The sequence below is a fragment of the Enhydra lutris genome, unplaced genomic scaffold, assembly GCF_002288905.1.
Source record: "Enhydra lutris kenyoni isolate GAN:26980312 unplaced genomic scaffold, ASM228890v2 scaffoldscaffold14, whole genome shotgun sequence".
NCBI classification, from domain to species: Eukaryota; Metazoa; Chordata; class Mammalia; order Carnivora; family Mustelidae; genus Enhydra; species Enhydra lutris.
Genome location: NW_019154098.1, coordinates 42189631 through 42214163, shown reverse-complemented (window position 1 = coordinate 42214163; position 24533 = coordinate 42189631). Strand labels below are relative to the sequence as shown.

The 24533-nt window shown below is 43.4% G+C and overlaps 1 protein-coding gene across 5 annotated transcripts; it reads right to left on the bottom strand.

Annotated features, from left to right (window-relative positions):
* Nucleotides 1–4385: 4385 nt before the first annotated feature.
* On the bottom strand, nucleotides 4386–22896 carry LOC111146572 (tumor protein p53 inducible nuclear protein 1). Of its 5 annotated transcripts, XR_002640543.1 has the most exons (6): nucleotides 19506–19674; nucleotides 11688–11946; nucleotides 10760–11117; nucleotides 7461–7498; nucleotides 6803–6908; nucleotides 6271–6331 (listed from the first exon to the last, which is right to left on the bottom strand). XR_002640543.1 is itself a non-coding variant. In XM_022502172.1 (5 exons), exons 3-5 carry the CDS (start codon nucleotides 11797–11799, stop codon nucleotides 6082–6084), a joined length of 720 nt encoding a protein of 239 aa, XP_022357880.1. In that variant the 5' UTR covers nucleotides 11800–11946; nucleotides 21649–21757; nucleotides 22866–22896; the 3' UTR covers nucleotides 4386–6081. The 5 variants fall into 5 exon arrangements, 3 of the variants coding, with proteins under 3 accessions (XP_022357880.1, XP_022357879.1, XP_022357882.1); XM_022502172.1 differs by lacking the exons at nucleotides 6803–6908; nucleotides 7461–7498; nucleotides 19506–19674 and adding exons at nucleotides 21649–21757; nucleotides 22866–22896 and having other exon boundaries at nucleotides 4386–6331; XR_002640542.1 differs by having other exon boundaries at nucleotides 6803–7498.
* Nucleotides 22897–24533: the final 1637 nt, after the last annotated feature.

Sequence of the window (24533 nt, the reverse complement as noted above, 5' to 3'; positions counted from 1 at the left end):
AACATGGGGCTCAATCCCCATGATTTGAGCCAAAAGCAGACGCCCAACTGAGCCACCCAGGTGCCCCCTGACTTACCTACTTTTAGACTCACTCGAGTCACTGCCCTCGAGATGTGAAGCAGCTGCTAGATTCCCTCAGCAACCCCTTTACCTTGTAGTAGGCCTGGCAAACACTTCTCAACAGTGACCATTCACCTGCTATTTTGAGTAGGTGCTTTCATTTCACGATGTTCTTCCCATCTTTGGGGTGACCATCCCCCCATGCCTATCCTCAGTCTTTACGTCTCAACATGGAATCTCAGGATAAAAATCTGTCTTGAAATAGTCTAGTTCTAGAATGCAGACCTTCCTCAAGGATTAATATGGGAGATATTTTTTGGGCTCTCTGAATGTTTACTGGTTTAATTAAACTAGAGCTCCACAATAAGGGCAATAATGGACATCAGAAATGTCCATATTGGGGCGCCTGGGTGGCTCAGTGGATTAAGGCTCTGCCTTTGGCTCAGATCATGATCTCAGGGTCCTGGGATCGAGCCCCGCATTCGGCTCTCTGCTCTCTGCTCCCCCACCACCACCACTGTATGCTGCTCTGCCTACTTGTGATCTCTCTGTCAAATAAATAAAATCTTTAAAAATCTTTAAAAAAAAAGAAATGTCCATATTGCCCTAAAATGCTTAAATAAGATTGTGCCTGCACTCATCTGGGAAAGAGCCATTGGGAATTCAGCAACCTAGCTTTAAAAAAGCTAAGAACCAGGGGCACCTTGGTGACTCAGTTGGTTAAGTGTCTGACTTCGGCTCAGGCCGTGATCTTGGAGTCATGGGATTGAGCCCCACATCAGGCTCCCTGTTCAATGGGGGGTCTGCTTCTCCCTCTACCTCTGCCCCTCCCCGCTGCTTTATTAGAGCTCATGCTCTAATAAAATCTTAAAAAAAAAAAAAAAAGGCTAAGAACCGGTGTATTAAATTCTGTATTTGTGGGGCACCTGGGTGGCTCAGATGATTAAGCATCTGCCTTAGGCTCAGGTCATAATCTCCAGGTCCTGGGATGGAGCCCATGTCAGGCTCCCAGCTCAGCGGGAAGTCTGCTTCTCCTTCTGCCACGCACTCCGCTTGTGCCCTCTCTGTCTCTGTATCTCTCTCAAATGAATTAAAAAAAAAAAAAAATTCTGTGTTTGTTTAACAATTATGGGTTGCAGGGAAAAGGTACTGGCTAGGAGTCATCCTCAAATTCATGTTCACTTAAATGATTATTCATTTCAGGTGAAAAATTTTAACACACTAATTTTATATAAACTTTAAAAACAATATTTAAAGTGCATATTAAATATTTTGGATAAGTAAAACTAAACAGCAAGTAATTTAATTAAGTTGTATCTAGTTTTAAGACTGTGACCATAAAGATAAAATAAGAGAATCTGACAAGTGTGAAGTTAAAGAACATTTTATTTATTGACAGATTAAAAACCACAACTCAAATAGTGCAAAACGCACCACTGAACCCAAATACAAAGAACTGGTGTTAATACACAATGTTTAAGCCATGCTACACTTATTTTTGGCAAAGTGCTGTATTGTTTAGTCTGTGTAAAAAACTGACCATCTATGAACCAATCAGTATAAAAAATTCTATAAAAACAGAAAAAAATTTAGACAGTGGCTCAAGAAAACAAGCTGCCATTTATGCATAGATGATGTACAGTATATAATCCAACCAAATGTCCCTTTTGAGTTTTCAAGTTGAAAAAAATTTATGTCCAGAAATACATCAAGAAGGCACATAGTACAATCTACAATACTCTTCAGTCTCTATAACTGATGCCCTGCCCTTGAAAAGCAAGTGTGTTCACAATTATACTTGAGAAGAAACCCCAAGCCACTTAACCACACACACACACACACACACACACACACACACACACACACACACAATTATTGATTAAAGTTCCAAACCTCTGGAGGAAAACAACCAAAGAGCAAGCAAAACCACTCATACATATTAAGCCTGGATACACACGCATCGAACTCCCCAAGTCCTGATTTGGTTTTTAAGAAGTCCACCTAGAAAACAAATATTAAAACTTCAGGCAAATACAGAACTAAATGGGGCATTTAATAATCATACAATTAAAAAATATGTTGTAAGGAAAATTCTAAATGATATACAAAACATCCACTTAAGCTGCCTTCCTTTGAATAGTAACATCTCTTCCCACAGAAAGGATACTGTTGCAAACAGAAAAAGATGTCTTTATCTGTATGCTTTCTAGTACCTCTTTCTCCACCCCAAACCACTGTAACTGGTGTCATATTTCAAGTGAAAGTGGTATATGGCAAGGCTGACACCACTGGATTAGGCAGGTTTTCTAAATAAAGCATTTCATATAAAATTTTAAGCATTACAGTGAGTAGATAAGGATGCCATTTATAATGCATCAACACGGCTGATGGCGGTGAAGCCATCCAAGAGAGTAGCTGGACTTCTAAAAGAATTTAACCAGTATGAATGGGCCTGATAAAATAAAAGATAACTTCAAGGTAACATTACAAACATATGCTAGTTATCTCCAGTATTAGGAGCAGTCTTTTTACTGATTCTAAAAACAAAACTACCTGGAAACTCTTAAGCATTCTCCACTAATCCATTTACACTTAAATGTCTATCTTCCAGTTGGAATCCTTCATTTTTTAATTTTTGCTTTCTTTTGTTTCCAATTCAAAGAAAACGAGGATAAGAAAGAGACTCTCTTCTGCTCTTTTTAACGAAGAGTATAGAGAGTATCTTTCCTTGAGGAGGAAGAGAAAGAGCAAAGACACTCAGATGCAGTGAAGATGTACAGACGACAAAGCAGTGTACTGCACAGATCTTAGAAGTAAGATCAATAGCGATGCTGAACGGCCCTCTCAAGTTTTAAGGAAACTGTCTTCTCACTAGAATCAACGTTCTGATACACCGACTACCTGGGAACTGGGAAAATGTCCTGGAAATTAATGTAGAGAAAGCTCGCCGGAGTAGAAAGTCAAAAATTCAATCACTGTGCACCTTCTGCAAAAAATTCCCCACCCACCCGACCATATAAATGCATTGCCACAGAAGATAAATAATGGGTGGTTTGTGTTCACCTTACAGTGCAATACATAGTTACTTGAGAAAGAAAAAGTAAAACATAGAAAATACATTATAAAATGTTTTATTAACAAAAACACAAACTTTGAGGAACATGGTGCATTTTTAAAAACTAAGAAGCTCATTCATGAAGTACTGCTTGTGTGCACCATATAGTCCAAACTTTTTCCAAGTAACATTCCGTATTATCAGTCTAGAAACCATCAGAGCACTAAATTCAGAGGGGTCTGATTTCTCACTGCTTGAAGTTTTAAGAAATATGCACGAAAGCACATTGTAAACCACTAATATTTACAACAGCAGAAATAATAATTAACTTATAATAAATTGCATTTTGGCCATGTTTCAAAGAATACTTAGGTCAACATCCTTCTGTTACTATTGGTCTGTGTCTCACACAGAGTAGATGCCTAACAAACATCTAATGATCAAGAACTTCGAATGAATTGTGTAACCACTTTCTTCAGTTCTAACATGTGCCAATTTCAGCAGAAACCTTAGATATTGATATAAAAACCGCAGTCTGATAGGACAGATGGCATGGTTAGCCTAAGAAAACATCCCCAAGACTGAAAGTGTTGCTTCCCAGGTATAAACCATAAAAAACTAGGTCTAGATAAGGCAAACAAAAAGTCAGTAACAGATAGAGAAGTAAGTGTATTTTCGGGTATCAGGAAATTTGAAAAAATCATAGTAAAAAAAAACAAAAAACCATTGCTATTTTATATACAAATCTGTTCATGCTGCCAAACAAATTCTCACGGCTGAACTTCGGTAGCTTGTGAGGTACTAACAAACTGCATGTAATATATGAAAAAAGAGACCCCCATGTATTCAGAGGCTTACATCCAGAAAACATTTAGCTGGTCTATTTTCAAGTTACCGACTTACGGCCCTGTAACAGATATGGTGTAAAATGTACACACCTTCATGAAAACTTTATCTTAACCACTCAACTCTCGTAAACACAAATAGTAACAAAGTAACTTCTAGCTCAGTTTGATAAAACTTTACAGACTTGGCCCCTAATTAGAAAACAAATAAATAAAGGGGTAGTCGAAATCGAAAGGGAGTAAGGAGAGAAGGGGGATGTAAGACATTCCTGGCACTTCATCGCGGCCAGTGGAAGAACCAGCTGCACCACCATCTCATGAAGCTATTTAATCTCTTCTGACCCCAAACATCCCAGTCTAGGCAGAAAAGAGCACAGCTCTTCACTTAGGTTAAAAAAAAAAAAAAAAGAAAAGAAAAGAAAAGAAAAAAAAAAGTCTCCCATAGTTCCCTGCACCGAACTGTTACAGGATTATTGAAAAATATAATACTTCACATAACTATATGCTTCTTCCCTTGAAAACCTTATATAGACATGTACTTATTAGGGTTGCAGAGGAGATGGAAAAATAAGCTATTTGATTGCAAAGGTGATACTACTGATCTGACAGTAGAATATGCTTTGGATCGTGTATGTTTAATTTAGTTACAGAGGAAACTGGTGAATGTGGATGGCTCAGCAAAACCCATCACAACTGCTAAGAAATAAAGTGACTGGCTGGAGGTACAAAACAGAGTTTCTGTGTGTTAACTGGCCTCGTGTGAATCGAGCCCTGAACGCCGGCCTCGTTAGCACCAACACTCTGAAGAACAGCTGTGGCAGGAAACCGCCACAGGCCCCATCTCCATCATTAGATTCAGTAGAGAGGCCCTTGGAATTTCACACAAGGTTCAGCTCTGGACAGCCCAGTTCCCATCAGTACACAGTCCGCACGACAACGGTGAGGAAGGTAAATACTACTACTCCCCCATTGGTGGAGGAAACAGAGGCCAAAGTGGTTAAAGATTCTGCCTGTAGCCCCAGTTACAAAAACAAAAAATGGAAACTCAAGGGCTCCAACCTGTCACTCTTCATTTGGATGCGAGGAAAGGATGTCACCGGGAATCCCTCCTCGGCCTTGCGCGCCACTTGGCAGGACAGGTCCATGGCAGAGGATGGATCACTGCATCAGAGATACAAAATCTACTTCTTTTCCCTTGGACAGTCATAAATAAGAAGTCACTAAAGTGCCTGGAGGAGTACTTCTGAGCTGACAGGAGGCGGCAAGTGGGCAGAGCTGACAGGAAAGACTCCAGACAAGTTAAATAGTGGACTAACGGCTTTGTTGTAGACATACATTTCTCCAAAAACAAGTTCACAGGTCTAACTGAATCCCTCTGCGTGGGAGACAAGTGCTTTTGTCCCACGATCTCTGTACCACGTCACACAGTCACGTCGGAATTACTGAATGCACTGTTCACTAATACTTAATGTACCTGAATTCCAAAATGAACTGCATGGCTAATCCGGAAAACAAAACAAAACAAAACAACCGAACAAACAAAACAAACCTATACACACAGAAATATATCAAGTTTTCTTTCAAGAGAAAGTTCAGCCATAATTCCATTATATCTATGGCAACTATCACCTGTTAATGCTCATGTTAGTGTGTAAAAATGTATTCATTATATACAGAAAAGATTATCAAGTACTGGTCAATAAAGTGTATGGCTGACCCTGAGAATAAATTCTTGCTTACTCAAAATATTGATTAAGTAATACAAAATAAAATGAAATTGAAAGATGCCTATTCTCATACTTGGGAAGAAATGTCTTTAGAATGCTAACTCATGTACACCTTCATAGATTTAAAGACACCCCCAAACACCAAACACTGTAACTGTATTGATATGTTTCCGAAAATATTCTGAAAAAATTTACAAAAAAGTAAGTGTTAAAAGCAAGGCATTATGTGATATACAGCATGTAAATCTGGTTTTCAAGATAGTGTCTAAACACATCGATAAAACTATGTGATTGGTCATCAGTTGGCTGTAAAGAAACAGCATCCTCATCGTCCGTCCACACACGTCCACACACATATGCACAAACCAAGAGAATCCAACCAATCTTGAAATTCTTAGTAATTGTACTGACGGGGGCAGGGCTGATGGACAGCCCAGCCATTGTGCTTGACTTGCCTAGAGTGGCAATCCCTGGTAAGATTTTGGCGACGAAGGCTATTTCTGTTCAAAGACGGTCTTTCACTATGTTCTTTTATCCACTGGGAAGGGCGAAAGCTCTTGGGTTGTTCCAGAAAAGCTGTATGTGCAGCGAGAGCTGCAACGTAGCAATGGATGTGCTGCCCCATTTCATTTCGACTTTCCACTCTGAAACAGAAGAAAACGGGACTCTATTAAGTAACAGAGTATGTTATTAATGAACTCGAAAAAGGTACTTAGTGATTCAATTTGCCACACTAATTTATGGCTGAATGAGAGCTTAGTGTCTCATAGCTGACGGACAAGTTTATATTTCGTGACCACACTGACAATGACAGAAAGCAGAGGACAATTTTTCATAGAAATACGTCATATAATCCACAGACGGTTAATTAGGCAGACTGTATTTTTCTAAAAGGTGCTTCACATTTTGAGTGAATTTCAATCAGGCAGCAAATGCATTTAGGCAAGATTTTCTGTGAGGGGGACTAACATTTATTGATTATCCGGACTGGCCAACTGTTTTGCAAATGTAGTGTATTTAATTCTCACCATGATCTTAAAAGGAAAATATCTTAATTGCCAAATTTTACTGACCAGAAAGCTAAGGCTCAGTGGTGTTAAGGTCATTATTATTACCTCCTGCAACCAAGATTCTAATACAGGTTTTACTCCGAAGTCTGTGGTTAGGAAGGCGGCTGGTGCTGATGCCCTGGGCTGCTGCACCTTCATACACGTTTTCTGTCTATAAGTAAATGTTCCAGGAAACAAGCTTTAAACCCACATTTAATAGAAATATGCATAAGAAAATTCTACTCATTTAACACTTTCCTGGATAAAAAGCTACCCGCTTATTATAAAAGTTTTTCATTGATAGCGCAACAGGGCACATTTTGGAATGGCCTTTGCATGGTAATGTCACAGAGACCCGTGGAGAACACATCTTGAAATATGGCTACAAACCACATGATTGTTCTATGTTTTCTACATTAAAAGCTATCTAACAGGATAGATATAAGTTATAACAACACATGACAGGAAGAGTTTTAAGAGCTGTAAGGGTTATTTTACACAACAAGGGCAATTATAGGTTGTATCTGTAATCACTAGAGGAAAACACTCTAATTTTTAAAGATTTTTTAAAAAATAGAATTAAAGGGGGACACATTAAGAAGCTAATAGGAAGAAGTTAATATAAAGACAGCAGTTTGTAAAAGGTGGGCATTTTGATACTTTAGGCTTTCTGCTCAGACTGATTTTAACACATATTACACAGTCTCAAAGGGAATGTACTTACTCTGTGCCAGTGAGTCTTATAAGCAGCTTTTCCTGGCCCTACAAATGTTAAATGGTGAACTATTAAATTACTAGTAAGATTTAAAATGCTATTTAATTTTACTGTTAGGACATGGTGCATTTTCTGTAATTAAAACTGGTTTACTATGGGTCATTAAAGGCACATGTATTATTTAAGATTATGATAGCACATAGACCTCATAAACAATACTTACAAAGGCCAAAATACAATAAAACATACATCTGAAGCCCATCTGTAATTATGAAGCACCTTCTTGTTACATGCTTTACGATAATATCCCCAAGGATAGAAAGGATAGAGGCAATCTAACTTTTGAAGATACCATGTTTAGAAAACATAGATATTTACTACATAGCCATCCTAATTTTGGTAACACCTGATCTATCTTGGTTTAGTGGTTTTTTTTTTTAATAAGGATTTGAAATCCAGAAATAAAGGTGTTAAAAATTTTTAGTTATTATAAAACTATGATAATTCGCAGTACTTTTGAAGGAATTCATAGAAAGTGAAGTGTGTTCTTTTGATCCTATATATATGGAAAAGCACCTATTTGTTTAACTTTCCTGTATGTTACAGCAAAACATATAACAAGATTGGGGCGCCTGGGTGGCTCAGTGGGTTAAAGCCTCTGCCTTTGGCTCAGGTCATGATCTCAGGGTCCTGGGATCAAGTTCCTCGTCGGGCTCTCTGCTCGGCAGGGAGCCTGCTTCCCCATCTCTCTCTGCCCGCCTCTCTGCCTACTTGTGATCTTTCTCTGTGAGTCAAATAAATAAATAAAATCTTTAAAAAAAACCATATAACAAGATAAAGAAACAAAAAAAGATACAAAAAAAAAAAAAAACAAAAAACGATCATTCTGACTGCATCAAAACAGTGAACACATAACCAGATGCAGAGTATGGTCTTGGATGGGATGCTGGTCTGGACAAATGAGGTGAACTATTCTGGGCTCCAATGCAGAAAGCGGAGTATGATGTGGGTAGTAGATGAAGTGAAATTTTACTGAAAAGAAAATGGTTCAGATCATTGCCTAAAGAAACAGATTATAAAACAGTATATACAGCTTGATCCCATTTAGGTTACAAATGTGTGTGTGCATGTGTGTGTGTGTGTGTGTTTGTGAAAAACAAGCCGGAAGGATGTGCCCTGGGGTGTTAACAGTGTGCATCTCCAGGGAGTGCAAATGTCTTTTTAAACTTTTTAATTTTTACATATTTGCATTTTCTAATTTTCTGCAAATGCATATATGCTGTTTCTGGAATAATATTATTTACAAAGCTGCTGTACATATACACACACACTCTAAACACTGAGAAGTAAATATACAAACATCAGTACATTTAAAGTGACTATTAATCATGCTAAACTCTTGAGTGGAATTCCACAGAGGTGAGATCAGAATCAGGTGGGAAGCATTTCTGAGAAATGAAGAAATTAATTTGAATCAACCATAAGGCAATTTAATCAATACCATGTCCTAGAAATTTTGAATTTTTGTTGGAATGCCTGAAACACTGATCTCTCGATAAACTTAAAAGCGCTGAATCAAGTGCCAGTTAAAGTAACACTTCCCACCAAAGATCTTACCCAGTATAAAGCCGGGTAAGCAAATTGTTTCTCATTTGGGTAAAGGATATGTTTACCCTCACAGAAGATCACAAGATCACTTAGAGTATTCGGACTTGCGAGTGCAGCAGACTCTAGTGAAGTTCAATTAATGAGCTGCCTGGGTTTTGTTTGTATTTGGCAAACAGGAAATGGTAGAAGATATAAACAATGATCCAGTTAGTGGAGTTAGAGCCCCAATAGTCTAAAAAGAGGCCCTTTGGGTTATAGGACCAACTATGGGAACATTCTGAACTGCTCCAAACATTCCATGTCACCTGAAGTGTACGGTACGTAGTGTAGGTATGTAGAAAATTAGGGTCAGCATCCCCCAAATACTGTTTAACACCACAGCACATTCCACTACCATGCACTGTGAACAACCAGACTTTGGGCTGATGAACATGACCATGGGCTTTCTTTCAGCAGGTGCAAGCATCTTGAATATACTCACTGGATAAAGGCCATAGGACGCCTATAAGTTTGCTTTGAAACATATCAGTCTTTACTGACCAGGCCCTCAGCCTATCTGTCACTCAAACAGAGCCTTTCAGACCTACTAGGACTTCCATATAACAAGAAAATATTGTTTGGGTATGAAATCATTCCTCTGTAAGGAAGAAAACAACTCTCTGGGCAACACGTTTTGGTAAAATTGCCATTCTACTTCATGTTTACGATTTGTCAAGTTTTTGAGGTTAAGTGCCATTTGATGTGACCCAGCTAAGACTACCTGAAAGAAAATAAGAGTTTTAAGATATACTACTCTTGGGGTGCCTGGGTGGCTCGGTCGGTTGAGTGTCTGACTCCTGATTTCGGCTCAGGTCATGATCTCGGGGTTGTGAGATCAAGCCCCACGTCGGGCTCTGCGCTGAGCAGGGAGCCTGCTTAAGAGTCTCTCTCCTTCTCCCTTTGCCCCTCCCTGCTCGCGAGCGCTCTCTAAAAAAAAAAAAAAAGAAAGAAAGAAAGAAAGATATACGATTCTTGTTGAATTTGATAGCCCAAATAATTCAGTGTATAAAGTGCCAGTTACATTGAGACACACAGCAGAAATGCCAGTCTTTTCTTCTCTGTCACCATCAGAGTACTATAAATCCAACAGCTCTTCCTTATATAATCAGAGCCATGTTCTAATGGATGTTTTTGAAAATCTAAAATGAACATGTGTTTCATACCATCCACTACCTTGTGCACTATGCACATGCCTTCACACATCTCTAACGAGATTACTTTGCATCTTCTAAAAAATCAGCTTTGAGTTGTAGTAGAAATAAATAAACTGCATGTCAAACAGACTGCTTGTGGACAGAGTAAAATACAGTCAACCCCTCAACAGCTCAGGGGTTAGGGGCGCCAACCCGTGTGCAGTGGAAAATCCACGTGTAAGTTATGACTTGCCCGAAGCGTAACTGCTAATAGCCTACTACTGACTGGGAAGTTTACCAATAACATCAACAATCAATGAACATATATTCTGCATGGCGGAGGTATCATCTACTGTATTCTCACAATAAAACAAGCCAGAGAAAAGAAACCGTTATTAAGGAAATCCTAAGGAACACAAAATACATTTACAGTCCTGTATTCTGCTTATCAAAAAAAATTCTCCACACAAGCAGACCCATGCAGTTCAAAGCCATGATGCTCAAGGGTCAACTGTACTCACAACGTACCTGGGGCTACTTGGGTCAGGACATTCATTGGTCCCACAACTGGCCTCACCGACGCCAGGGCAGGAGTTATGCACAGCATAGACAGACATGCTGGGATGTTCAATGAGAAGGTTTTCCAAAGGACTGGTTTCCACCTTAAGAGTGGTTAAGCCACCTGCAGTAAAACATGGGGGAGGGGTGATAAACCAGCTCTCCTCCATCGGACAGGACTCAAACTGGAGCAAGCAGGAATCACGGGTATCAGCCAAGCACTCAAGAGATGCAGGTAAACAGGAAAAGACTGACGGGTGCTCGGTACGTGACTCTTCACTGATGGCTTCGGCTTTGGCTTCTGCTGCTGAGAAACCAGGGCAGGCGTCTACATCGTGGTCCACGTTCGTTGGTGAAGTCCCACGGGAACATGAGCATCCCGATGGTATCACATTCAGGGCACAGAAAAAGGAGAGAGGATACTATAAGCTGATGTTCACATTCCTCTCTTCCTTTCGGTGAGACACAAAACCATTTATGTTCATTCGTAATGACAGGAAATGATTTCTGAGCACCCAGTGTGTGTGTAGTGTGGTGTAACACTGCATAGGACGGGTCATGGTGGTTTCGTGGGAATGGGTCTGAAGACTGCGTCTATCCTGCTGAATAAACGTGATGAGCAGCATGGGTCACTGTTCGTCTAGAACAGGATTTCCTATTCAAGTGCATCAGATCTGAACAGACTAGGAGAGTTGCAAAACTGGAAGATCTGACGTCAGTCAGTTCCACGGACTCATCATTTGGCACAGGATGTTTCACGCAATTTTTTTTTGGACAATTCTTGCTTATTTACTTTTAAGGCTTCCAAACCTTCAGAGTTACGGGTTTACTTATGCAAAAACTGAGAAGTAAGAGTTTCCACTTTTGCTGGGATGATTAACAGCTAAGAATACCTTACCTATGAAGTCAACGAGAATCCATTCTTCATCTTCTTTCTCACTAAATTCCGGTTCTTGGTTGGAAGAAGTGTTGACTTCACCCACAAACATTTTATTCAGTCTCTGGAACATGGTTAAGGCAAGATTGAGACTTTGGCGGGATGTCTTTACAGCTGAGATCTCAAAACACCGTCTTCAGTCTGCCTGATGGCACGACAGGAGATTAAAGTGCACAGGGTGCTTATTCAACTTAGGCGAGAGCAAGGAGAGTCGTTATCCCTAAAATAAAATAGGAAAAGAAGGTCATTTCAAATCAGCACATATTTTATACAGTATGTGTATGGTCTCGAAAGCGTGTGCCCACACACACACACACACCCCTTTAGAAGAAAGCTCATGCCTTAGCCTGTAGCTACAGCCGTTCTCTTCCTACAGGGTCAAACACAAGAAATGTCAAACACAAGAGATATAGTACCTCTTATTTATAAACCATTATGAATTGAATACTCAAAAGCAACCTGTAAATAAATGTGAAATGAAAGGGAAGGAGCTGGTTCTTTTTCACACCTGTGCTTTCCTAAGGGATAAATCTGACTCATGTAGTTCAAGCTGAAATACTGCTTTTCTGCAAGAAGAGCAAACGCCAGATACTAAGTCTTGCTGTATGACATTCAGCTGCCCAGAGCTGCCGAAGGAAGCCCGCCGCGGGGCGGGGCGGCCACCAGCTTCCCTCGGCTCACCTCCTCTTCTGTTCTGTTCTTCTGTAGGACTCTAAGCGTACCTAATTCCGCTTAAAAATCAGCAAGCATAATTTGACCTTCCAAACAATTCCTACAGCGGGCACAGAGAAATTTACACCGCAGAAAACGGAGGAGGACAGCAGCGAGCCACGGAAACCGCGGACTGCAGGCAAGCAGGAGGGTCACGTGGCCCGCACACCTGGGTTCAAATGCTGGCTCTGCTGCTTGTGGAGTTAGGAAGTCATACTACTTCAGTGGGCAACAGTTCTACTTCATGGAGTTCTGGTGAGTTCTTTTTGTTGTTGTTTTGTTTTTAAAGGGTGAGCACGTGGGAATAGGGAGCAGCGAGGGACAGAGGGAGGAGAGAGAATCTTTAGGCAGGTTCCATGGTAAGCCCAGTGTGGGGCTTGAGCTCATGACCCTGAGATCACAACCTGAGCTGAAATCAAGAGTAGAACACTCAACCAGCTGAGGCCCCCAGGCGCCCGCCTGGTGAGTTCTAAGTGAGGAACTCCGGCCTTGTCTGATCTTCCAGAATTCCAAATACATACATACATATATATATATATATATATATATACACACACACACACACACACACACACAAACACACACACACATCTATAGAATGTATAAATAATATAAATATTATATTTATATAATATATAAATATAATTTATAAATTATGAATTATATATTTATTATATATGTGTATATTTTATACGTATGTGTGTGTGTGTGTGTGTGTAACCATTTCTCCCTGTTTACCTGATAGTCATATCAAACCTAACACTACCAAAGAGAACTTTTAATTTCCATCCCCCACAAACTTACATGCACTGTTCTCCTTCCCTTTCCCAGCGAGAAGCAGCAGCATCCAGCAGTTATTCAGGCCATAATCCTAGCAGTTGCTCCTTCTGCTCCCCACCCAACCCCTCAACCAAACTTTCAACAAGTCCTGTTGACTCTAGCTGCACATGTGCCCTACATCTGCCCACTTCTTGCCACCACTTTCATCCTAGTTGAAGCCAATCTGGTGTCCCTCCGGACTCTGCCAATCACTACCTCCCTGATGGGTCTCCCTGATCCTACTCTTGTGAAATGGCATAATGCAGGCAACCTACTTAGCAAGGCACTTGGCACAAAGTTCTCAGTCAACGTCAACTATTATTCTACAAATATTTACTGAGTACCTATTATGCATCAGGCAGAGTGCTAAGCATGGGGGAGGCAGCAGTGAATACGGCCCTCCCGTGGCAACCATTAACAACCCAATGTGATGAATGCCATGGAAAAAGTACGGGGTGTTCCTCCAATCCAGGCAGGCAGAGGTCAGGAAGGACTCCTGTAGTAAATGACTTTGGTCTTGAGAGGTCAAGAAGATCAAGAATGGAGGAAGCCTACAGCTGAGTGAGAATGTGGCAACCTTCTATGGGACTCAAGATCCAGGATGGTCATGAGCGCAGGCTGGGGGTGCTATGCAAGAACCAGATCTTTTAGGACCTTCTAAACCAGAAGTTACAGAAAGGGAAAAGCCAAGGATGACCCTCTACCAGAAGCCAATGGGGGGGGGATGATGGGACCATTTAGCGGAAAAGGTATACTGCAGAAGGTGCTGGTTGGGCATTTTGGACATGCTGAATTTGGGACTCTGCAAGTCACATGCTTGGTGTTGTCTAGTGGGCAGCGGAACATTTCCAGGGCTTTGGAGCGCAAGGGCATGGTCTCAGCTGGGGGCACGGATTTGGGAAATTGTCAACACAACAGGGGTAACAGAAATCATGAGTAGATGAGACCATCCAGGGATGGTGAAAAGCCTCTGACACTTTCTCATGAGCATCAGCCTTGAATCCGTAACTTCAGACTCTTGACCCTTTGCTTTCAAAACAGTCATCATTTTTAGCTGGAAATGTAGTTACAGTCTGTAGTGAAGGAGATTCTTGGTTGACTTCTTTATGTGCAAACAGGACTGCTACAACTGTTTGGCATGCTACTACGAATGTGTAGTACTACAAATGTGTGTTCAAATAAATGACATTTGAACACTTTTGTGGTCACAATCCGTCATCATCATCCATTAATTATTAAAAGAGAGTAAACAGGAAACGTTACTTGCATAACCAGTCTGCTAGAAACCCTTCTGGAAAGCAGCGGGGCCAAATCATGAAGGCTGGAGCTCTAGTATAGAATTCAAATTCAGCTTTACGTTCCATGTAAGAGATGTTAGATGAAAAGTGAGCTTGCGTAGTTCACTTGTGTAGTGTCACAGCTATATCCTAAAAGATGAGCTATGACAAGGTCTGGTGTAAATAAAGGTTTTCCGCATATAAGCTACGAGGGAAAAAAGACACTTAAAAAAATCTCCCCCCCATTTCTCTTAAATTATGAAGGCATATATTGGCCCCAACTACAATCCTGTGTCTGCTGAACTAGTTGAGAGAATAATCTTAATTCTCCAGAGTACAGGGCTGGCCTCAGGCGCTTCATCAGCTAGGAAGCTGGAGTTGCTGGGTGTAAAGCAGAGCACCCCACAAGGGAACCCCTGCTCATCCTGAATGAGCACCTTGTCCCCCAACTGCGATGCCACATGAGGGTAACTTACTGGGGCCCAGGCCTGTAAAGTGGAAGCTACAAGGCAGAAAACAATGCTGGTGCCATCGTGGTTGGGCAGCTGCGGTTCCCAGCTGCCAACTGCCTCCCTCCACCCCCGCCCCAGCTACAGCTCCAAATCCATGAGAAGCCAGCTAATGCCTAGAACATATACAACTCTGCCACAGGAAAGGTGCCTTTGGAGGAATTTTCCACGGGGCAGCACAAGTCAATCTTCTTTTGGTCTCCTGAAGTCCGAGGCTACCTTGAGATATCCCAAATGTCCTGCAAGGGCAACCAACCTTGGGTGGCCTGAGTATTCAGGAGCCCAACCAGGCAAGGGAAGAGCTCATTTTCATCTGTCCTGAGTCATGACTCAGATTTACATGACACACCTGTGGAGGCCCCTGGGAAGGAAAAAGACCAGTTTGGGGACAGGTGGAAGGAGGGCTGGCCTGGGCACCAGCAGGAGAGGGTTCTAGTGCTCTCCCTACCATAAGTGGCTGGAGCTAAACGATCTAACCCTTCTGAGCCTCAGTCTCACCACTGGAAAAATGGGGAGACTGTGTTGGATCACCTCTTCACTCTGATAGACCTCTAGCACAATGAAGAAGTAGGGTAGACCAACTATGCAAAGTTCCTTTGGCCTTGCTTTCTGTAGGAGTCAGAAAGAACGAGGAGCTGCTGGAGAGCCCCAATATGCTAAAGCTGTTCAGTGGGTGGCCACAAGGCACATCAGGCAAACGAGCACTTGAAATGACTTGTATGACCAAAAATCTGAATTTTAAATTTTATTTACTTTTAATCCATTTCAAACTCAAATTTGAAAGCTGACAATTGAGCCAATTTTTGGAAACTTCCAAGTATGTTCTGAACAACCGATTAACTATTTCCAATGAAAATTTTACATCTGAATCAAGACGTGATAGGTTTAAAAATATACACCAGAGTGTATGTCCAAGTGAGACTTAGTGCCCCCTTGAAAATACTGTAAAATATCTCAAAAATTTTTATATTAATTGTATGTTGAACTAAGAAGTAATTTTGGAATATGTTAGGGTAAGTAAAATATGTTAATAAAATTAATTTTACCTATTTTTCTTTTTTAACGTGGCTACCAGAAATTTAAACATATATATAACTCACATTACATATCTCTATTGGACAATGTAGTTCTAGAAAAATCTTTCTAAAATATTGAGAGCCTAACCTCCTAATTGCCCAAGAACTGGCCCTACCTGGTCACTGCTATCCTTCACCTTCACTCCTGCCCAGGAATGGAGGCTCCTAATGGGGGCTGGTTCTATGCGGAGCTGTAAGTCAAAGCATAGCCTCAGACTTCACTTTTCACTACATGTCACAGACATTTTTTTTTTAATTTAATTTTTTTTGTAGTAAACTCTACCTCCAATGTGGGGCCCGAACTCATCACCCTGAGATCAAGAGTCTCTCGCTCTACTGACTGAGCCAGCCAGGTGCCCCGGTCGTGGACTTTTTGATATTTACAACTCTAGGGCAATGATAAAACTAAAGTGAAAATTCCAGAGAAAGCATGTGTCCTAAGAGGACAAATTTACAAATACAATTCTGGAATTTAGCAAAGAGGTTGGGTCAAAGAAGGCTAGGTAAGGTAGCACTGCTATTTTTGGGGGCATCTGCAAACTTTCCACAGTAACTAACCAACCTTAGCCAATCTACCAGGGAAGTCTCACCCCAGTGGAGAAAAGAAACAAAGTATCTGGACCCCAGCATTTCAAGAAGGCAGATTTGTCCCTGTTTTTCTGGCTCAAAATACCTCCCTCCCTCACCAAAAAAAAAAAAAAAAAAAAAAAAAAATTTCATTATAAAATTAAAGAAAACTACATTATAAACAGTTTAGAAGATAAGGAGAATAATTATTTCACTGCCTTGCTGCAATACTGTTAGCATTTTATGCATTTTCTTCTCCACATAAGGTTTCTTTTTATCAGGAGGTCTAGTGAATGCACAATACTGTATCCTGCTTTGTTACTTAACATTTCATCATTAATGTTTTTCCTATTATTACATGAGTTAGAAATGCTCTGTGGGCAGAGAAAGGTGGCTAAGTTTAATACTTATGGGGAAGAGCATTCTAGTTCGTGAACTTAGAAAAGGCATTGCTAGTCTGGAAGAGCTTGTTAGAATGACTTATTTTCTTATTTTTGAGACAGGCAAACAACCAACAGGCACTGTGGCTATGGAGGTACGCTGCTATGTTTGAAACCTTCGCTTTGCTACCTACAACTTGTGTGAACTTAAGGTATTTAGTAACCTTTTGGTGCCTCAGTTTTTTCATCCCTGAAATGGGGAGGATAGCGGATTATGCGTGGATGTGAGGATTAAGTGCGTATCCCTCAGACTAGTGCCTGACAACAGAGCAGGCAGCCAGTAAATATTAACTCAGAATATTAAATATAACTTGGAAAACGTAAGTCCATTCCAAGCCAGCAGCATGAATGTAAGCCACTTAGCATCTTTGGGTCTGAATGTCTTCCTCTGCAAAATGTTTATATAATAATCAGAACTACAATCTACTGAATACTTATTGTATGTGACAGTGAGTTGAGGTACTTGTCACATGTTACCAACAGGAAACTGAGGCTCAGAAATTAACTTGCTCGGAATTGACAGAGCTGGTCAGGTGTGGAGCCGGCATTAGAACATAAATCTGTGCAGTTCCAAGGGTCTTGCTTTTCCCCCTGCACATGATTGCTCAGGCTCCTTTCGGCCTCAACTCTGGTTCTATGAACTTCAGAGAACAGTACTTTTCAGCTGGTTTTGGCTGCCAGTAGGCGGCTCCAAAAACAACATTTTTAAATTAAAAAAAAAAAAAAAAACCAACAACAAAAACAAAACCACAACTTTGATGATCTAACTTTGCAAACTATGTGTACAGTTGTGGCTTCTTGACAGTTTCGAGATATCAGGTGGCTAACCTAACACATCTTCACTGAAAAGCAGCCTCAAAATGATTTTTCTCTTTATATCCCACCCTGTTTTAGAACAATAAACATGCCGGTTCAAGTAATTTAGAATTGATTTTAAACTACAGAAAAACCAAGCCAAGAAAGCTGTCTTTGCTTGTTTCGCTTCTAATCAGCCTATTCAACTGGTCATAGTGGGTTACTCTCCCAGAGACCCACCACTGTCTGCCCTGAAGGGTGAATGACAGAGGACAAAGAAGAGCAGTGAGTGGTTATTCCCAGCCTGTTAACCTTCAATTTTTAAGGTAGGGCCATTCCCAAGAGAAATAGGAGGGAACAACGGAGTGAGCAGGCAGTCACAGAAAAGAACAAAAGACAGGAAGAAAAAAACAAAACAGCCCTCACTCATATAAGTCAATGAGGTCCTGGAAACAGGTAGCGGCCTTTAAAAATTATGCTCCCAGTTCAGACTTTTAGCGTCTGTGACTTAAAATCAAATGCTTCCCAGGGATTTTCATATCTGCAATGAACAGTGCGTTTCAATTACCAAGCAAAATTTGGGGGTACCTCTTTATTACCTCTGTTCAATGACCTCATGGGTCACACTCTCTCCTCCCCTTTTCCAAAACTACTCTGCATTTAGAAAAGGCTCTTTTAGCAACAAATGCCCAAATACTTGGACGTTCCAGACGGAAAGAGGCTCTTCCTTAACCTCTCCTAAACTGGAGTCAACACAGAAGATGATGAAAAGAGGCAGTTAGGAAATGTAACACAAAACGAGGAATGCCCACATGAAATGCACCTGCAACTTTGAAAGGGAAAACATCATTTCCATTTAATTGGCTGGGTGGCCTCGAGTAAAATAACTTCATCTCTCTGGGCCTCGGGTTTCCTATCCACAAGATAATAAAGCCGACATCAGAGGGTCTCGGTGAGGAGCAACTGAGACAACTGAGGCACGCTAAGCCCTCCGCATAGTCTAGACACAGAGGAAGCGCTCAATCGGCCTCCGGGAGCAAAACGAGGATTTCACCCGTGGCGGCCAAGTACAGGGCCCCTGCCGCAGGTGCAGCGTCAAAGATCAGGTGTAAGATCGAGCAGGGTCAGGGGACACGCAGCGGACCCGCGGACACCCAGGCGCTGGTGGCCGCGGAAGAGAGGAGGGTCCCCCGCGCCGCAGGACCCTCGGTGCTAGGGGCGCGACCCGGGGCTACGAGGGCTGGCGCGGCAGGCGAGGAGCGAGAGGGGCGCCCGGGCGGTCCTCCCGGAGTCCCCGACGCCAGTCCAACGGCCGAGGGCAGGAGGAGGAGTGGAGGGGAGTGAGGAGGGGAAAAAGAAGGAGGTCCTGCCGCGGCCAAGAAAACAGGCCACGCTCGCGGGAGGAGGCAGAAACCGAACACCCACCGCCGCCCGGCGCCCGGCTCGTCCGCCTCCGCCCGCACCCCGGGGCCTCGGGCCGGCCGCCGCCGGGGGCAGGAGGCGGGAGGCGCGGAAGGCTGCCGGCGGGAGGCCCGCGGGCCGGCAGGAGCGAGCGGCCCCGGGGGCCGGCCCCGCCCGCACTTACGTGGGCCCAAGCGGCAGCGGAGACGGGCGGCGAAGGCAGCGGGCGCGTCGCTCGGCGGGGTTGGCGGGGAGCGGCGCGCACCGGCGCGGGGCTGCTGAGGTAGCTGCGGCTCCCGGACCGCGAGCGCGGGGCGCGGGGCCGGGCCGCCTGTCCCGTTGCTGAACCACTGGCCGCCGGCGGCCCGTCTCGCTCCTTTTGTTGTTGTGCTGCGCTCGGAACAGCTGATCGGCCGCCCAGCCCGCCCGTCGGGCCGCCCCGCCCCGGGGCCGCGCCAGGCCCGACCCCACCAATCGGCGGCGCGGGGGCCCCGGGGCCGCCCTGCGAGAGGTTGTCACTAACGCACGTGACCTGGCGGCGAGCCGGGCGACGCTCTCAAGTTAGAAACAAGCCCGGGCAACAAAAGCCGGGGCGCCGTGGGACTAGAAGAGGGGCGACCGGGGAGGGGAGCAGGGGAGGGCCGGGGCGAGCAGAAGTGGGAACCCGCAGGAGTGTTGGGGGGAGAACCGGAAGGGTGAGAGGAAGAGCCCCGACCCCAGCGACCCTTTGCCTGAGTAAGGGCCCGAGGGTTTGAGGGCACAGAGGGATGGAGGGCCGTGTTTGTGGGAGAGGAAAATTAAGGGCGTTGAGAGTGATGGAGACCAAAGACCCCAAGGGCCCCGTTCGGCCCATTGTAGGGGTAGAACCTTAGACGTGACCCTGTAGCGGCAGGTCCACTTCTTGGCCTTTTTGGGGAAGAAAAGCTTTCTGGCTCCAGATGCGGGGGATGCTGGCCCACTTAACTTCCTTTTTAAGCCAGGCCCCATCACCCTGTGGGAACTGACACGGGGAGCTGACTGAACTTGCCTACAGCCTCAGGATTCAACCTATAGCAGGCAAGGCAGAAGGGGCCGTGAGACCAGAGCCCAAGGCAGAGAGGTCCGTGACCTGGAGAGGTCTGCTCCAGCAGACCTGAAGAACCTGGAGGAAGGAGAGTGGAGAGCTGCTTCTTCCCCAGTCTCTGCATCCAGGCTCCCATGTGACCCGGGGAGGTTATGACCTCTGCCTGACTGTTGACATACCTGCAGACCGTTGGCATTCACACGGGGCCGGCCTGCTCACCGGTTATTCATAGTGAGAAGAAGATGAGATAGGCTGTAAGACGCTTTCCAAGCCTAAGCTCTGTATGCGGATGGATGGATTAACTGTGTCTGGTAGAGGCAAGGGAGTCACTAGATGCACCTCTGCTCTCATGCGGATCCTGTGTGGACTGAGATGCAATTCTCCCACGCAGAGTGAAATTTATGGCAACCACTGACAGGTATATCATACAGTATCTGAAGGCCTCTCACATTCTGACCTTCCCAAGAATCCTGTGGTCAGCCCATTTCCAACAATACTGGTTTTAAAGGACGAAAATCAAAGTGCAGGGATTTGTTACTTTGTTTTGTTTTGACTTTTTTTTTTTTTTTTTACTTTTTTACTTTTTACTTTTTTTTGTTCTGTTACCCAGAAGTAATAACCAAAATATGGCGGCCATTGGACTTTTTCTCAGGAGGTAGACTGGGGCTATAAGTTGGACTGGACAACATCATGGAATTGAGTGTGCTTCAGATTTTAGGTTTTAGCAAATCAGGCACACTTATGTTTTCTCTCAAATGTTATTGCTACCCTTGGAGCTCCATAATCTCTTCCTTCTTCTTAGGAATCCCTGAAGAGACCATTTTCCCGTTAAAGGCATGATGATTAAAAAGTCAAGTTGAGACCTACTTTTTCTAATTTGATAAGGTTTATCAACTGTTAAAGGCAAGATGTGAAAGCGTACAGTACTTTGTTGTGATAGTGGAAACAGTGTGAGGTAGCTGATGCTTCCAAAGACAGTCACAACAATATTTCTTTCATCATAAAGTAGAGACTATTTTTCTTCCCCTTGAATCTGGGCTGGCCCTGGGACTGCTTTGATTAATGGAATGTGGCAGTGATAGTGTTCTAGGATATCTAGGACCAGACATTAAGCAAGCCTGACAACCTCTGCTTTGCACTCTGTGGAAGGCTGGCTGCCACAGAAGAAGAGATCACCATGCTGTGGGGAAGCCCAAGCTAGCTATGTGGAGAGGCCACATGGAAGGAGAGACATGCCTGGCCAGCCCCTAAATATTTAGCTCACCTCAGCTGAGGTACCAAACATGTGCGTGAAAAAGTGGTCTAGGGAGTTCCAATCCCAGCAGACACCACATGGAACAGAGATGAGCCATCCTCACTGAGCCCCGTCAAAACTGCAGAATCACGAGCAAATAAAAGATCATTGTTTTACGGCACTAAATGTTGGTGTGGCTTGAAAAGCAGCAATGCATAACCAAAACACAAAGTTAAGCAACAGAAAGGACCACAGCAGACAGATCAACCTGCTCTAAATTCCACAAAGTGGAATTTGGGGTGATAAAAAAAAACTTCTTCTTATCTTATCTCAGGGGTTATTTGCTTTCTGTTTACTCTTTCAGTGATTTGTAATCTTCCCACCTGGTGCTTGTTTATCCCAATAGTGTACCAAGGGGGTGGGGGAGGAGGCGTGGGAGAAGTCTGCCCCTATGAGGGAGAAGTATTCTGTCATCATACATTGTTTGGAACTGTTGGAGCATGAAAATAATAAAAAGCAAACTGACTTTTAATTAGTTTTATTATTGTATTAAAAATTTCTATAGACGCGTACACATACAGAAATTCACTGCTTTTCGCCCGCCCCGGGAGTGGGTTGCCCCCACTGCCTCCCTCCTTGCTGTGCCACTGGTTTACATCCACACATGCAGTGAGACTCGGAATAAGCATAGAGCTGTCTGAGCGCAACCGAACTGTCAAATCACACAGCTGCAAACCAGCCTCTCGTCTGTCAGCTGACAAAGACCCAGCCAGGTTCCCTGCCTTGGCAGACCCAGTGAATCCAACCATCCTTTAATTCGAAGGATAATTCTCAGTGGGTTGCTATAGTACCCACGTCCAGGCTGACTCCCTGCCGAGGGGGTGACCCTTTCCCCATCTGTCAGAGTCCTGTCCGTTTTCCATGGAGCTCAATACACTCCCTTATCTCCCCCAACAAAAGGGATTCAACCTCAAGTTTTGTTCTGAAGGACTACAGGGCAGGACCACATTTATACCAACCTCCAGAAACAATGCAGTTAATGCCCGTGTGTCCTGCTTACAAAGGCAGGCTGTGGCCATTGCCCCGCCAGTTGCGTCAGGGCTGCTAAAGAATGTTGTTTCCTACCAAGCCACAGATGGGGAACCCCACTGGGTGGCTATTCAGGGCAACCTCAGAACAACAAAGCAACAAGTTGTCCAGTCTATCCTGAGAAGAATCTGAAAATGAAATCTACTCAGGTAACTTACAATCTGTCCATCAGCAAATACAGTCTTCCTGTCCTTCCAGCATGTTGTGAAATGTGTGAAAAAGAAGCAATTTTGTTTAGTTGCGCTTTAGAAGAACAATCACTTGGAATTCCAGTGAAATCTATTGTCTAGAGAAAGAAAGAAAGGGTCTCTCTTGGTCTCCAGAAAGCCTGGAACAGAAGGAAGCAAGAGGTTTGGTGACCTCTACTTTCTGAAATAAAAACAGAAAACAGAAATCTAACTGGGCTGCCATTACCATCTCAGGAAGAAGTCAGAAAGGATACCGGGGCTACAGGTGTAACAGCTTTCCAAGACCCTGGAACCTGGCGACTTGCGTATTCATTTGTTAAACCCTCTATCCACATGGTGATTAGAAACAAAATCCTTACAATGAACAGTCTGTGTTCTGACTGAGGAACCAGAAAGGAGAAGTGGGGTGGGTCTACCCCCTTCAGCAGCCAGTAGCTAGGGAGAAGAGTCCTGAGGGCTGTAGTAGCATAAGCCAGATAGTGAGTGATCCATGACAGTCTCCCATCGATGACAGTCTCCCAGACCCACAGTGCTTTCTTCAGCTCCTATAAAGTCCTGACCTTAAAGGTTTTTTAGTTTCTAGGTGAATGCACAAGTAACTGTCCAATTATCTAAAATTATATTAACACTTAACTGTACAGCAGAAAGAGAGGAAAGTGAGTCATCCCTTAATACATGTGGCCTGGATACTTGATACAGAATGTCCCTCTATACACCTTCCCAGGCCCAGGCAGCCACAAAGCTTGAAGGGACTGGCAGGTGGGGCAGACCCAACCCAGGCCTCAGGCAGCTGCGGCAGTTACCTGAAGTCTGAGCAAAGATCCTTATGCCTCCTGCTACCAAGATACCTCTTCACTCACACGGCCTCCTGCTACCAAGATACCTCTTCACTCACACGGCTACTTCTGGGTCACTGCCCAACAGTCGTCATGGGCCAGAGGCAGCCTGAGGTGGGGTCTGTAACCATGAATTGCTCTATTATGGGGACAGCTCCAACAGAACTTTTTTTTCCTGCTCTTCTCGAAAGGATGACTCAGACAATACGATCAGTACTTACATAAGCTCACATAGTCTTCCTATTTAAGGAAAACTTATTTATTGGGTTATTCTTTTTGCCGGAATTAAGCACCTTAAATATCAATTACATTTCGCAAGATTAATTTGTGTTCTTCAATGTCCAGATTGTTTGTGGCTTTGGCAAAAGACCTAAGCATGTTGATAATCTGAGGTGGGAGGGTTTTTTTGATTTCTATTCTTTTGGGGCCTCTTCTCCTGCTTGACTCCTCTTGGGAGTGGTCATTTCTTTCCCTTTGTAGTGCAGACAGAGGGAGGACATGAGTATGTAGATTTGTAAACGTTGACCACTACCCACCCATTCATCCTCACAGGCCTGCCGTGTTCACAGCATCCATCCAGACATCCACTAATTATTTAATGAGTATCTGCTCTGTGCCGGGCACCAGAGGCACAGCAGTGAACAAAACAAAGTCTCAGCCCTCAAGGAGCTTCCGTCTAGTGGAGGAGATACAATAAGCAAGTAAACATGTAATGTAATGAGTGCTGTGAAGAGAAACAAAGCTGGGTAAAGAGTTAGAGAGAGGCTGCTGAGGAGAGAGGATGGTCAGGAGGTGACCCTTG